At 38.1% G+C, this 15,896-nt stretch overlaps 1 protein-coding gene across 1 annotated transcript in view; it reads right to left on the minus strand.

Moving 5' to 3' along the window:
* Nucleotides 1–2,090: 2,090 nt before the first annotated feature.
* Nucleotides 2,091–15,896, minus strand: part of LOC126335382 (transforming growth factor-beta-induced protein ig-h3) — a 267,513-nt gene continuing 253,707 nt past the window's right edge. The window contains exons 6-7 of the mRNA XM_049998601.1: nt 8,585–8,788; nt 2,091–3,122 (exon numbers count right to left, since the gene is read on the minus strand). Coding sequence (XP_049854558.1) covers nt 2,731–3,122; nt 8,585–8,788 — 596 coding nt within the window. The 3' untranslated portion in view covers nt 2,091–2,730. The remainder of the gene's footprint in view (nt 3,123–8,584; nt 8,789–15,896) is intronic.

Consider the following 15,896-nt stretch of genomic DNA (forward strand, 5'->3'; position numbering starts at 1 on the left):
CTGGAACAGATTCGTTTGCCACGAAGGCCTAGGTTGTAGGGAAGGGACATGTGACCCACATTTCAAGTAAGCTAAGCAAAATATCTCAGGAACACAATATTACTGTCATGTAGCAGAAAACTCACACCACCTATGTTTCTATAATCCATCAGTGTTTTAATACTACAGACACCTGCCCATAACACAACCTTTCTGACATAGGTAATAATTGAATTATATATTAAAAACAAAGAGTCCAAGACTTACCAAGCGGGAAAGTGCCGGAAGACAGGCGCACACACACACACACACACACACACACACACACACACACACACACACAAACACACACACACACACACACACACACATAATATGTCTTTCCGCTCCCTTTCCGCTCCCGGGATTGGAATGACTCCTTACCCTCTCCCTTAAAACCCACATCTTTCCTTTTCCTTCCCTCTTTCCTGACGAAGCAGCTGCCGGTTGCGAAAGCTCGAAATTTTGTGTGTGTGTGTGTGTGTGTGTGTGTGTGTGTGTGTGTGTGTGTGTGTGTGTGTGTGTGTTATTTTATTGTGCCTGTCTGCCGGCGCTTTCCCGCTTGGTAAGTCTTGGAATCTTTGTTTTTAATATATTTTTCCCATGTGGAAGTTTCTTTCTATTTTATTTACATAATTAATAATTGAATTACTGAGATATGGGAAATTTTTCCGTTTAATTTTAATGTTAAGACACAGATACCCCAAATCAGAATAACATGTTTGTGGGGTATAGACTGGCTGGTTCTAGTTACCCCAGATTTTAAGGTAAATGGGTCAATATGAATAGAATTTTTTTTTATTTGTATTTTTCCTTACCTCTAACATTCAGAGAGCTTTTCAAATGGAGCGTTTCAAATAGAAAATTTCATTCTGTAGAAAAAACTATTTTAAAGGTTATCTTTAATAAAACAAACAGTAGGATTTAAATAAAAAGGATTAAGTTCATTGGTGTAAAATTGTGACCCAGTTACCCCACACTTTCTTAACTATTATCTTTCCAAGCTAATTATCTTTCCAGCTATCTGATAAAGAGTCTAATAGGACTACTTATCTATGTCTCCCTTCCAAATTTCAAAAAATAATTTATGAGCACTTAGATTTTTTGTGGACGGGTTGGTGTACTTTAGGTCTAAGTGTAACAGTGTGCTGAAGCTGAAGGCTTGGCTATGCTGCTTTTGAACACATGGAGGAAGAGCCAGTATAGTCTTATCTGCAAATATTCATCAGTTTGTTTTCTTTTCCAAACTTTTCATTTTACTGTTGGTGTAGCCATTTCATTCTTGTGCTTTGATCAATGTTTGCTTTCTTTGAAAGTGAAGCTTATGAGTTAAGTATATATTTACAAATTTAATTAGACATTACATCTATAAGTTTCTTAATCCAACCTTTTTCACCAAGGATTCTACATTTGCAGAAATGGCTTTAATACCGATTTCAGTTTACTTGCAAATCTTTTTGGAGGCACTTACAGTAATTCAGCTGTAAGATCCCATAAATAACTGTCCTCTAAAATGCATACAACTGATGTTGGCATTTCTAGTTTTGACAAATTATTTTTCAAGGCTGCACTAGCAATTATATTTTTCTGTATCTTTGGGAAACTTATGATACTGGTAGCTTAATATTACTACTTTTAATATTTTTTATTATAGTTTTAACACACAGCCATAGCATGTTAGGCATCGTTAGTGCAAAACAGAATTAGGAAACACAACAAGAAAGTAAAGAACAGCATACAAAATTTACTTTCTTCAACACACAAAAGTGCAAGAGCTGAACTTTATCAATGACAAAGTATACACAATGGATAAAACTGTCAATTCTGCCAATACCTTGTTCCCTTCCCCATATGAACTACCACTCACTAAACAATATACTGTAGTAATTTATGCTTATTTTGTGTAAAATTGACTTTGTTTGATTTTCTTTGAAGTATGAAGTAAGAAGTCCTATGCAATAGGTGGGATGAAGCATTATTTGTCAGTAAAAATTTTTTAAGAGCATAAGTGCAGTAGAATAATTGTACTCTTGGAAATGGTTTGAGGAGAGTTTTAAATAAATAAATTATGGTTTATTAAAAACTGTATATATTTAAATCTTAAATAGTTTAAATATTTTAAAATCAGTACATTTTGTAGAATAGACATCAATAAATTATATGTAATACATTATTTTGGACGATTTTTTTTTACAAAAGAAATTATGTAGTATTGTATCTGCTTGATAAAATGCCATTGAAAATATCTATGATGCACATATTCTTTGTATAAATGATGATTCAGATCAGAAATGAGAAATGAGTGTTTATGACATTAGATTGCTGGCTAATCTGAAGTATGGGATAAAGTAACAATGATATGCTAATATATGTATTGTTGACACTTATTACTTACACTTATATTTAACTATCTCTATATGGATATATTTGTTTCCTGTGCAGTTTAGAACAGTTCCATTTACATCATACTGGACACATTTTCTATTCAGTCAACGTACGTCACTTCAGTCTATCAGCCACATGGCTACGTTCTCCCCAAAATGAAAGGGAACATTCATTCATTGCAAACTGTCCTGTTTATCCATTCTTCAGTACAAATGTTACAACTAATTCGTTGTTTGATGCACTCAAGACATGACACTGGTATCTCAGTTATAACCCAAATTTGTACTTAAAGTCTCAGTACATGCCACAACTGTGTTTCCTACATATTTAGTGTTGTGGTTCAGCTGAACTTTTGTTTTGCAGTGACACACTTCCACTAGTAGTTGCATCACTGTTCAAAGTATTCTTCAGACTAGAACCCATTTCAGTATCCAGCAAATCATTACTTTCTGATGTGGCAGGTGTGTCTAACTCTTCCAATAAAATGTCAGTGAGATTTCCATTCTCTTCCACTAACTCACTGGGAACACTTTCAACATCTGTGGAATATTCTGTAGTTGATGTGACTGTTACATCATCAGTAGTTGTTGACAAATCTGTTGTTGTAGGAATATCAGCTTTTGTTAGGAACAGCACATGGTCAATGTAGTACATTGTTCCCAAATTGTAAACAAATACTTCACTTTCCACAATATTTGCATCATTCACAGTGATGTTATCTGCAATAAAAAGATTTAAGTGTATTTCAAAAACATTGCTTTGAGTAATGTAGTACAACAATAATGAAACATGATAGCTGACAAAGAAAGGGCATATAACTACAAATAGTGTACTGAAGTTCCACAAAAATGGAAATGTGTTGATAAATGAGATATGTAATAGGTAGTTACCAAAAACCAAGTGCAAAAAATGTCCAAAAAATGCAATTGAGCAAAGGGCAGTGGGGCATTCATTCAGTATTATCTTCTTTCAGTAGCAAAGATCCACCTGACATCCTGGACTACCAAAATAAGTAGATATTAAAATAAAATTGATATATGAGTTTATTCTACTGACAGACTACTAAGAAATACATGTATTTATAAATACATGGAGAGTGACTCAAAATTTAGTAGTTTGTTTAATGGGCTATTTTGGTATGCAAACACCATGTGGAGAAATTTTTATTTTTCTTCTCAGTTACACAAAAAGAACTTTTCCCAGTGTACTACTTTGCAAACATGAACAGCATTTCCAATTTTTTTTGATTAATATTCATTCTATTTTTTCACATTTTAGTTTATGTAATACAGATATTAATTTTAAATTCATTAAGGCTCTACCTTATAATAAACTTTGAAGAATCTAACAAATAATTCAAGTAGGTACCTATAAGGTAGGTAGTACTTTGAACTCTCTCACTGGCTCAGCCATTAGACAATCATATTAAAAAAATACATTAACTTCATTGGTTAGAAGATCAGTTTTTTGTATACCAATCAATAGCTCCTTGCTGATTACTTGTACACCTTTCATTATTTATATTCTATCCAGGACTTTTCCCTGCCACTTTATCTTGCTTTTAGAAACTTAAAAATATATTTCAGTGGCTTCTCTACCTGATATGATCATGGCTGAAGTTTCTTTCAAGATATCAAACAATATTGTCCTTAGAGAAGATCAGAATGTGAACACACACACACACACACACACACACACACACACACACACACACACACACACACACACACACGAATACTATGTGCTGCAAAAACTGTTAATTAATCACCAGCCTTATTGGCTTTGTACTATTAGTTATCTAATTTTTGTATGTATTCTGTTGTACATTAAATAAACATTCTAGGCACGAGAGAATCTTTTGTACAAACATTAAGTAACTATGAAAGTTTTAAAATTAAAGTAAAAACTTTGCAAACAGCAAATTAAAGAGAAAATATTGTGCTGCCAAGAATGGAATAATGTGAAATTATGTGTACTTGGCATAAAACTGAACAAAAACTATACATCTTATCTTGTTAGTCATTGTGCATGTCAGAGTGCTGTGTTGAAATAGTTTTGTTACTTTAACTACATATATTGCACTGAATACTATCTCTGGACTCTTAAACCAGCAGCTGGATTATTATTAACTTTCAAAGAAAAATAGGCCAAAAGACTAAGATCATAAATACATATGATGGCACAAAAGTGAATATTTCTTCTTGCTGGTACCACAGTCTATTCTAAATATGAAAATGTTTCATTCATCAGTTCAAGTAGTTGTATCCAACACATCTAGTACATCCTTTACCACAACAAAAATTAAATTAGTAATAACAAACAGACTGCCAAAATCTTCAATTAATATTTTCAATGTGTGTCTTAACAGATAGGCTGCAGATCAGACCTGCAAGAAGTGATGGACATTCTGAAACAGGAAGCTCCAGTTACTTTTTGATGAAATAATGTTACCTCCTACAACCACCAGAGAACAAAAGAACAGCACTGTCTTATTAAAAATTAAACAAGCTACTGAAACACTGCTACAGTAAAATGTGTAGAATACTGAGCTACATACTCAACTCAGCAGTGTGCCAAGGTATATTCTCAGAGAGTATGAAATATGCTACAGTAAATTCTCTTCAAATAAGGGGAGATATCTTACATGTGAGTAATTACAAACTAATTTAACTTCTTACAGAGTTTTCAAAAGTATTTGAAAAGTAGATACATGTTAGAATTGTCAAAGATCTTGAAGCATTCAGTATTTTAAGTCAAAGAGAATTAGGTTTCCAAAAGTATATAATGACTAAACGGGTAACATCCACATTTGTGGAAGTTATCTTTTAGTCCCCAAACAATAACAGTTCACCAGTGGATATCTTCTGTGATCTGACTAAAGCACTGGACTGTATGGGTCACCAATTGCTATTAGAGAAAACACACTAGACTGGCATTAGGTGCCCATTAGTTGACATGTTAAAATTCTATCTTACTAAAAAGAAGCAGAAAGTGATTTTGGGAGCTTCTGATTGCAGATTGAGAGTATGTGTCACATCAGACTGGGGTGTTAGTGATCACAGAGTCCTGCAGGGTTCACTCTGCATCCTTTACTGTTTCTGATTTGTGTTAATGATCTTCCTGCAGCTGTGAATATCATTGAGTGGAAATTTACCTCATTTGCAGAAGGCATGAGCATTGTAATGTAAAATTGCCAAACAGTCACCAACAATAATGTATCTAACATCTTTACTCAAGTTAATATCAATTCCCTTTATGCCAACATAATTTTCAGGCAGCTCTTAGATCATGTCACAAAAACCCAGAGGAATAATAAGACACCTGCAGTTTTAGAGAGTTGATAGTGCAAAGTCCCTGGGCACTCAGACTGCAAACTAGAACATCATATCCATTAAACTGTGAGGAGATTGAGCTCAGCAGCTCTTAAATTAAGAATCCTCCCACATATTGGAAACCAAACAATTTATAGGCAGCTTATTTTGCTCGTGTGCACCCTGTCATGTCATATGGATTTATCTTCGCGCGGGGGGGGGGACTCTCCTCTCATTCAGAAAATCATTGGTCAGGATAGAGTGATTAGTGTCATCTGTATATCTGTAGAGTAAGTTCAAGAACCTCCCTTTGTAAATTATAAAGGGCAGTCAAATGAAAATGAGACAGATGGAAAAAGTAAGTAAACTATTTATTATTTCAAGACATCACTATAACTGTTAACACATTTATCCCAGTGTGAGACAAGATGGTGAAAGCCTTTATGAGAAAATGTTTGCAGTTGCCTAGAACCAGGATTACAACCAAGCATGAACCTCTTCATCTGAAGCAAATTGATGGCCATAAATGTCCTTCAGGGCTCCAAAAATATGGAAGTCATATGGGGAGAGTGAGACTGTATGGAGGAGTGTAAGGGCTTCCCAGCAGAACTTCTGCTGCATGCTCAAAACATCCTTGGCAAAATGTGTGCCATCATTTTGTTGGCAGGTTGTTTTGACTATGCTGAAGAAGCTTCACTGGGAAGCCCTTACATATCCTCCACACCAGTCTTATCTCTCCCAGTGCTATTTCCACATTTTTGGAGACCCAAAAAAAAGATACTCGTGTCCATCGATTTGCTTTGGATAAAGTGGTACACTGCTGTGTTGAATCATTGTTCCACAGACAACTACAATCTTTTTCCAGGAAGGTACTGTCTCATAGTGGGATAAATGTGATAACATTTATGGTGATTTATTTTGAAATAGTAAATTGTTTACTTTTTTCCAATGTTCTCATTTTCATTTTACTTCTCCCTTATATTTATCTAACTAGTAGCATTCGCAACTATTTCAACATATCTTTCTCTAATATATTTTATAACACAGTATTCCACTCTTTTTGAAAACTCTGCATTTCCAATGTGTGACACTACGCATAGAAATGACAAACACATTGTCAATTAAGAACTCTGTCCCTGGTGCCGAGAGGTGCTTAGTATGCCAGTGCAAAAATTATCAGTCTTCTTCCATTTGATCACAAAAAATTCAGAAATAGTTAACCCCTTTTCACAACTAAACTACATCATTTTCTTTCGAATCACTGAATCTACTCTGCTGATGAATTTGTGAATAAGAGCCTATTAGATAAAACATAGGGAAAAAACTTCACAATTTTCAAATGTTAACACAAGTGTTCCATGTAGGTTAGGTTATTCTCTTTCAGTCATTGTGTAGTGACAGTTGTTGTTGTTGTTGTCATCAGTCCTGAGACTGGTTTGATGCAGCTCTCCATGCTACTCTATCCTGTGCAAGCTGCTTCATCTCCCAGTACCTACTGCAACCCACATCCTTCTGAATCTGCTTAGTGTACTCATCTCTCGGTCTCCCTCTACGATTTTTACCCTCCACGCTGCCCTCCAATGCTAAATTTGTGATCCCTTCATGCCTCAAAACATGTCCTACCAACCGATCCCTTCTTCTAGTCAAGTTGTGCCACAAACTTCTCTTCTCCCCAATCCTATTCAATACGTCCTCATTAGTTACGTGATCTATCCACCTTATCTTCAGTATTCTTCTGTAGCACCACATTTCGAAAGCTTCTATTCTCTTCTTGTCCAAACTAGTTATCGTCCATGTTTCACTTCCATGCATGGCTACACTCCAAACAAATACTTTCAGAAACGACTTCCTTATACATAAATCTATATTCGATGTTAACAAATTTCTCTTCTTCAGAAACGCTTTCCTTGCCATTGCCAGTCTTCATTTTATATCCTCTCTACTTCGACCATCATCAGTTATTTTACTTCCTAAATAGCAAAACTCCTTTACTACTTTAAGTGTCTCATTTCCTAATCTAATTCCCTCAGCATCACCCGATTTAATTTGACTACATTCCATTATCCTCGTTTTGCTTTTGTTAATGTTCATCTTATATCCTCCTTTCAAAACACTGTCCATTCCGTTCAACTGCTCTTCCAAGTCCTTTGCCGTCTCTGACAGAATTACAATGTCGTCGGCGAACCTCAAAGTTTTTAATTCGTCTCCATGAATTTTAATACCTACTCCAAATTTTTCTTTTGTTTCCTTTACTGCTTGCTCAGTATACAGATTGAATAACATCGGGGAGAGGCTACAACCCTGTCTCACTCCTTTCCCAACCACTGCTTCCCTTTCATGCCCCTCGACTCTTATTACTGCCATCTGGTTTCTGTACAAATTATAAATAGCCTTTCGCTCCCTGTATTTTACCCCTGCCACCTTTAGAATTTGAAAAAGAGTATTCCAGTCAACATTGTCAAAAGCTTTCTCTAAGTCTACAAATGCTAGAAACGTAGGTTTGCCTTTTCTTAATCTTTCTTCTAAGATAAGTCGTAAGGTCAGTATTGCCTCACGTGTTCCAACATTTCGACGGAATCCAAACTGATCCTCCCCGAGGTCTGCATCTACCAGTTTTTCCATTCGTCTGTAAAGAATTCGCGTTAGTATTTTGCAGCCGTGGCTTATTAAACTGATAGTTCGGTAATTTTCACATCTGTCAGCACAGTGACAGTATGTCTTTTTATTGTATATGTACTGCTGAAATGATTTGGGCCATAGTATGGCAACAACTATCCCTGTTCTAAACAAATAATTATTGAAGAGTGAAGATGAGAATGATCTGTTGTTTTATTTGTTATACTATAGTATTTTTAATATGCACAATTTACCTTCATGTCTTCTGATGTGCAGTGTCTTATTCCCCAACGTAAGGAACTGTTTACCATCAGTGAGATCTCTTTTGTAAAGTCTGCCCTTTACGAAGTGATTGAGCAGAACCTGAAATCCATCTCCAGTTGAAAGGTAGTTGTTTGGCATTTTATCAATTCCCAGACGTTCAAATGCTTCATCAGTTGGTACAAAGAATGTGTATCCTGAAAAAATAAATAAAATTTTCATGCACTGATAACTGAAAATTTTCACTTATTTTGATTTCAGTTTTTTGTGTTATTCATGCATTTGAGGCATCTGTTCTGTAGTGGCAAATATTTAGTACATCAAGAAATCTGTACCTGGACACCTGAAACAATAATGTCCTACAGAATGAGATTTTCACTCTGCAGTGGAGTGTGCGCTGATATGAAACTTACTGACAGATAAAAACTGTGTGCCCGACCGAGACTTGAACTCCTTTCTTTCAGGAGTGCTAGTTCTGCAAGTTTCGCAGGAGAGCTTCTGTAAAGTTTGGAAGGTAGGAGACGAGGTACTTGCAGAAGTAAAGCTGTGAGTACTGGGCGTGAGTCATGCTTCGGTAGCTCAGTTGGTAGAGCACTTGCCCGCGAAAGGCAAAGATCCCGAGTTCGAGTCTCGGTCGGGCACACAGTTTTAATCTGCCAGGAAGTTTCAGTAATGTCATACCTAATTTCCATAAACATTCATTTAAAAAAAATAGATTAAAAAGTAAACCTCAAAATATTTCTGACAGAAGCAGCACTTGTTTAAGTGGGAACAATTCAATGTTGATTGCACTGAAGCATTGTATGTAGTTTCCTTTACAGTTGTGACATACTTTCTCCAGGACCATTTTATGTAGGTTTAAAGAAAGCTTCGTTTCATCAGACCAAGTGGAAATACTGTCTTGAGCCAGTCACCTTTTCTCCATCATCCATCTAACAATAATCTTTCAGATATATTCAGCTGCATCTTCTATTTTCAAGATCTCTGGCGTGATTAGAGTGAGCTGTATTTCACCCAAATGGATTTTCTTGAACCTGTGCTGACCTGCTGAGGAAAGATACTTTTGTCTCTTCTTCTGTTCCTTTAATATCTCCTTAGATCCTGCAACATCCTGTACATTTGTTTTTAATGCATTTTTGTAAATAGGAGTGAATTCATCTTTTGCAGTTATGTGGAAAAAGTGCGAAATACCAGGGCATCCAGATGAATGAGAAGCTGCGATGGCACCCAAACATGAATAAATAAACCAAAAATTTCAGTTGTGGCTATTTTCTGCTGTAATTGTCACACGGTGTTGGCCCTTGGACAAAACTGTTAGCACACGAACACCCAATACAGTCAAATGGAATAATTATCTGTGACAGTGCCACTAAAGTCAGAAACTATTTATTTGGCTGAAATTTGCTGCAACAGTAATGCATTAAATCCAAAAATTAACATTCTGCTCAAGTCTTTTCAGTGACCTAAGGATTCCTATATTCAAGTTCAAATACATTTTCTTGTCCTCTAATGGTATCAGCTACGGTTTTCTATAGAACTTTTTGTTCATGTGTAAAATGTTTTATAGGTTACCAGCATGAAAATAAAAAAGTACCTCACTATAGTCAAGATGGCATAAGAAGGTCCCCAACAGCTTGCAGTGCTGAAACATCCTGGCAGATTAAAACTGTGTGCTGGACTGAGACTCGAACTCAGGACCTTTGCCTTTCACGGGCAAGTGCTCTACCACTTGCCCGCTAAAGGTAAAGGTCTCGAGTTCGAGTCTCGGTCTGGCACACAGTTTTAATCTGCCAGGAAGTTTCATATCAGTACACACTTCGCTGCAGAGTGAAAATCTCATTCTACCTTGCAATGCTGTTGCAAACTTTCACCTATGAAGTACTAATGCCTGCAGGCAAAGGCAGCAGCCATCTTAGAGATCTGTGACAACACTGCAGCATTGCCATAAACACATTTACTAACTTGTGTTACGTTATTGTTAATGTAGGCCAGAAAAGCTGCTGCATGCAGCCACTGCAACTGTCAGGGATCAACTTACACCAAATAAACTATAGTCAATAGTTCTATAATTTAGTTTTATGTACAAGTTGAAAACAGCATTGGAGTTTTGTTAGATGAAGAGCAGTGGCATTTTTCAAAGTTTCTGCTTTTCTGCTAATACCAGCATATACATTAAATTAGTAAGATGGACAAGAAAGAAGTCTATCACCCAATGGCACTACACACAGCTGAGCACAATGAGCAACAAGCTCAATTTCAGTTGCCGTTTCACAACCTGGGCCATCTGGATCCTCCTCTCCATCACCAATTTGTCTGAACTACACAGATGGGAATTATCCCTACAACTCATCCTTCACTCCTGTAACCCTGCTGATCTCAATCTCTTAACTGAATGCCTACATATTCCCCACCCAAATGTATCCCCTTCCTCTGTCCAATCACCTCTACCCAATTCATGTCTCCACATCACTTTCATCATGCACTTCTTATCACTTGCTGCAGTATCTGGGCATCACATAACTAGCATGTACACCTGCCACCCCTTCCTCCCACATTCCTAGCCAGCAAACCATTTCCACCCTTTGAGCCACTAACTACTGACCCCCAACCCCCCCTCCTGCCTTTCCCACCATCTACCCTCAATATCCAACCTGATAACCCACACCCCAACCACTCCACCCACCAAACTACAATTATAATGTAGTGTTGTCCAGCCAGCACTATGTAAGGGCATACGTATGTGCGTGCACATGCATTTTTACTCTAGAGAAAGCAATGATTCCCAAAAGCTACCAAGTTTTCTCTCACTTTTTTGTGTGCCTGTCAATGATTCAACACTGTGGTACTTGGTGAGAAGTCTCCTTCACTTCTGAAATGTACAACCTTGATGATTTGGTGTGTTTAAATAGAAATTAAGTTGAAATGTAGATTTTCACTACACTGTCCAGCCATCTAGTACCTGATTGGCCCTTCCTTCTGGTGGAACACAATCTGACTTTCATTAATCATTTCGACATCCTGTCATCTGTCATTCTCTCCATATGTCCTGATCTACGAGGGTCGGTCAAAAAGTAATGCCTCCCATTTTTTTTCTACTTAAAAAAATTAAGTTAAGTGAAAAATTTGAATTTGGCGCCATTTCTCAAACCTTCTTCTGCAATCCACTGCAGTAGTAACTATCTGTGTCAACAGGTGGCAGCACAGCAGAAGTTTGTAAGATGGCCGACATCGATGTTCGTTTGAGACAGCGTTGTGTGATTGAATTCTTGAATGCAGAAGGTGAAACGCCCATACGCATTCATGAAAGACTGAAGAAGGTGTACGGTGTTGTGACAGTGGATGTCAGCACTGTTAGACGATGGGTTCGTCGTTGTAAGGAAGCTGAAGGGCAAACACCGTTGACTGACGAAAAGCGGAGCGGCACGCCGGTGAGTGCAGTGACTCCACACAACATTCAGCAAGTTGATGACATCATTCGTGGTGACCGTCGGGTGACTGCAGATGAAGTGTGTCGCATTATTTCTCTTAGTAAAGACAGTGTGATCACGATTATTAAACAATTGGGGTACTCAAAAGTTTGTGCACGGTGGGTTCCAAGAATGTTAACCGATCAGAATAAAGAGGCAAGGAAAACAATACCTCCCAACACTTGCAGCGCTTCCGTTTGGAGGGAGATGAGTTTCTGAAAAAAATTGTGACCAGGGACGAAACATGGGTGCATTTTTTTGAACCCGAATCAAAGAGGCAGTCAATGGAGTGGCGTCAAACAAGCTCGCCGAGGAAGAAAAAATTCAAAACTGTGCGATCGGCAGGGAAAGTTATGGCAACAGTTTTCTGGGATACAGAGGGTGTGATTCTGGTTGATTTTTTGGAGCAGGGATGCACAATAAATTCTGTTCAATACGTCACAACCCTCAAAAAACTTAAAGCACGTCTTCAGCGAGTTCGCCCAACAAAATCAATGGCAGATGTTCTTCTTTTGCATGACAATGCAAGACCACACACCAGTCGTCACACCTCTGACGAGATTGTCAAAATTGGATGGGAAGTTTTGCCTCATCCCCCATACAGCTCTGACCTGGCACCATCAGACTTCCATCTGTTCGGGCCACTAAAAGAAGCTCATCGTGGGATTCATTTTGAAGATGAGGAGGCCGTCAAAACATCCGTGCATCAATGGCTTAGGAAGCAGAGCTGTGATTTTTACCGTGCTGGGATACATGCCCTTGTTCAAAGATGGACCAAAACTGTAGAGATGGGCGGAGATTACATTGAAAAATGACAAAATGATCCTCAATGTTGTGGTTTTCAACCTATGTAATTGCATTTAAATTTCCTGACAATCAAACGTAGATAAAAAAATAGGAGGCATTACTTTTTGACTGACCCTCGTACATATTCTTTGAGATTTAATAAATTTCGCTATATCTTTCACTTGTATAAGCTGCCTTAGTTCATTATTTTACCTTTCTCTCCAATCCTCTGCCTCTCTCATACACCAATAAATTTTTTGCAGGGTTTTCCTTTCAAATACAGTTAGGTGGTTCATGGTGTGGGTTCCTGTAGTCATGTCCTAGTTCATGAACCGCGGGCAACATATGAGTGGCCAAGTAAGTGGTCCCAACAGTCAGGATACCATTACTTTGGAATAAGGCAGGGCATCTCGGACATATTCTGAGTCGTGGCCACCTTTGTGCTCATACGGCAAAGACTACCAAATTCACCGGTTAGTCCCTCAACCGTTAGGGGTAATACTCAATGGGACTCGGGGCAAGTAAGGCTAACAACCTGCTTCCCTGGTACTTTAAATATGATGCTGGCAACAATCAGAGCAAAGTGCCTCAGACCTTTGGAGGTGACGGAGTCCCACCTCTAACTGACTAACCAGGGACTCCTAAGGTACGACTTGGCAAACAAATGGTAATGAGATGGGGAGCTATTAATATCAATGGGGGCTACTCTGGGAAGAAGGTAGAGCTGGCAGAGGCTGCAAGTAAGATGGGACTAGACGTTTTAGCTGTTAGTGACATTCGGGTAAGGGGTGAGAAAGAAGAGGAAGTGGGAGAATACAAGGTCTACCTGTCAGGAGTCAAAGCAGGAATAGCACAATGGGGTGTAGGGCTTTACATCAGGAAAGAAATGGATCCCAGCGTAGTTGCAATAAGGTATGTAAACGAATGACTGATGTGGATAGATTTGACAGTGTCTAGCAAGAAAATTAGGATTGTGTCAGTATATTCACATTGTGAAGGGACAGATCAAGATAAGATGGATAGTTTTTATGAGGCACTCAGTGATGTAGTTGTTAGAGTAAAGGACAATTACAGTGTTCTGCTCATGGGTGATTTTAACTCCAGGATTGGAAATCGAACAGAAGGGTATGAAAAGGTTATGGGTAAATTTGGAGAGGATATGGAGGCCAACAGGAATGGGAAACAATTCTTGGATTTCTGTGCCAGTAGTGGCTTAGTAATCACAAACTCCTTTTTTAAACATAAGAACATTCAGCGGTATACTTGGGAAGGCAGGGGAACCAGATCTGTCATTGACTATATAATAACAGAACAGGAATTCAGGAAGGCTGTGAGGGACATACGTGTATTCAGGAGATTCTTTGATGAGACTGATCATTATTTAATCTGCAGCGAAATTGGGATCGTGAGGCCGAAGGTGCAGGAGGTCAGGTCCATATGTAGGAGGATAAGAGTGGAGAAACTTCAGGATAAGGAAATCAGGCACAAGTACATAGCAGCGATCTCAGAAAGGTACCAGTTAGTTGAATGTAGTCAATTACAGTCAGTGGAAAAGGAATGGACAAGGTACAGGGACACAATACTAGAAGTGGCTGAAGAATGTCTTGGAACATTAGTGTGTAAAAGTAGGATGAAGCAAACAGCTTGGTGGAATGACACAGTCAAGGCAGCCTGTAAAAGGAAAAAGAAGCCATATCAAAAATGGCTACATACTAGAACTCAGGTAGACAGAGAAAGTTATGTTGAAGAAAGAAACAAAGCTAAACAGATAATTGCAGCATCCAAGAAGAAATCTTGGGAAGACTTTGGAAACAGGTTGGAGACCTTGGGTCAACCTGCTGGAAAACCATTCTGGAGTGTAATTAGCAGTCTTTGAAAGGGGGGTAAGAAGGAAATGACAAGTATTTTGGACAGGTCAGGAAAACTGCTGGTGAATCCTGTGGATGCCTTGGGCAGATGGAGGGAATATTTTGAAGAGTTGCTCAATGTAGGTGAAAATACGATCAGTAATGTTTCAGATTTTGAGGTAGGAAGGGATAGGAATCATGATGGAAATAGGATCACATTTAAGGAAGTGGAGAAAATGGTCAATAGAATGCAGTGCAATAAATCAGCTGGGGTGGATGAAATTAAGTCGGAACTCATCAAATACAGTAGAATGTCAGGTCTTCTGAAATGGCCTGGGAGTCGGGACAGGTTCCACCAGACTGGACAAAAGCAGTAATCACACCAATCTATAAACATGGAAACAGGAAAGATTGTAACAGCTACAGAGGTAGCTCTTTAATAAGTGTTGTGGGTAAAATCTTCTCAGGTATTGTTGAAAGGAAAGTGAGAGTATTAGTTGAGGACCAATTGGATGAAAATCAGTGTGGGTTTAGCCTCTTAGAGGTTGTCAGGACCAGATCTTTAGCTTACAGCAAATAATGGAGAAGTGTTACTAGTGGAACAGGGAATTGTATCTATGCTTCATAGATCTAGAAAAGGCATATGACCGGGTTCCTAGGAGGAAGTTATTGTCTGTTCTATGAGATTATGGAATAGGAGACAAACTTGTGCAAGCAATTAAAGGTCTTTACATTGATAGTCAGGCAGCAGTTAGAGTTGATGGTAAATTGAGTTCATGGTTCAGAGTAGTTTCAGGGGTAAGACAAGGCTGCAACCTGTCTCCAGTGTTGTTCATACTATTTATGGATCACTTGTCGAAAGCAATAGACTGGCTGAGTGAGATTAAGATTTGTGAACACAAAATAAGCAGTCTTGCATATGCGGACGACTTAGTTGTGATGGCAGATTCGATTGAAAGTTTGCAAAGTAATATTTCAGAGCTAGATCACAAATGTAAGGACTATGGTATGAAGATTAGCATTTCCAAAACGAAAGTAATGTCAGTGGGAAAGAAATATAAACGGATTGAGTGCCAAATAGGAGGAACAAAGTTATAACAGGTGGATGGTTTCAAGTACTTAGGATGTGTGTTCTCACAGGATGGCAACATGGTGAAAGAACTGGAAGCAAGGTGTAGCAAAGCTAATGCAGTGAGCACTCAGCT

This window comes from Schistocerca gregaria, chromosome 2, assembly GCF_023897955.1.
Source record: "Schistocerca gregaria isolate iqSchGreg1 chromosome 2, iqSchGreg1.2, whole genome shotgun sequence".
NCBI classification, from domain to species: domain Eukaryota; kingdom Metazoa; phylum Arthropoda; class Insecta; order Orthoptera; family Acrididae; genus Schistocerca; species Schistocerca gregaria.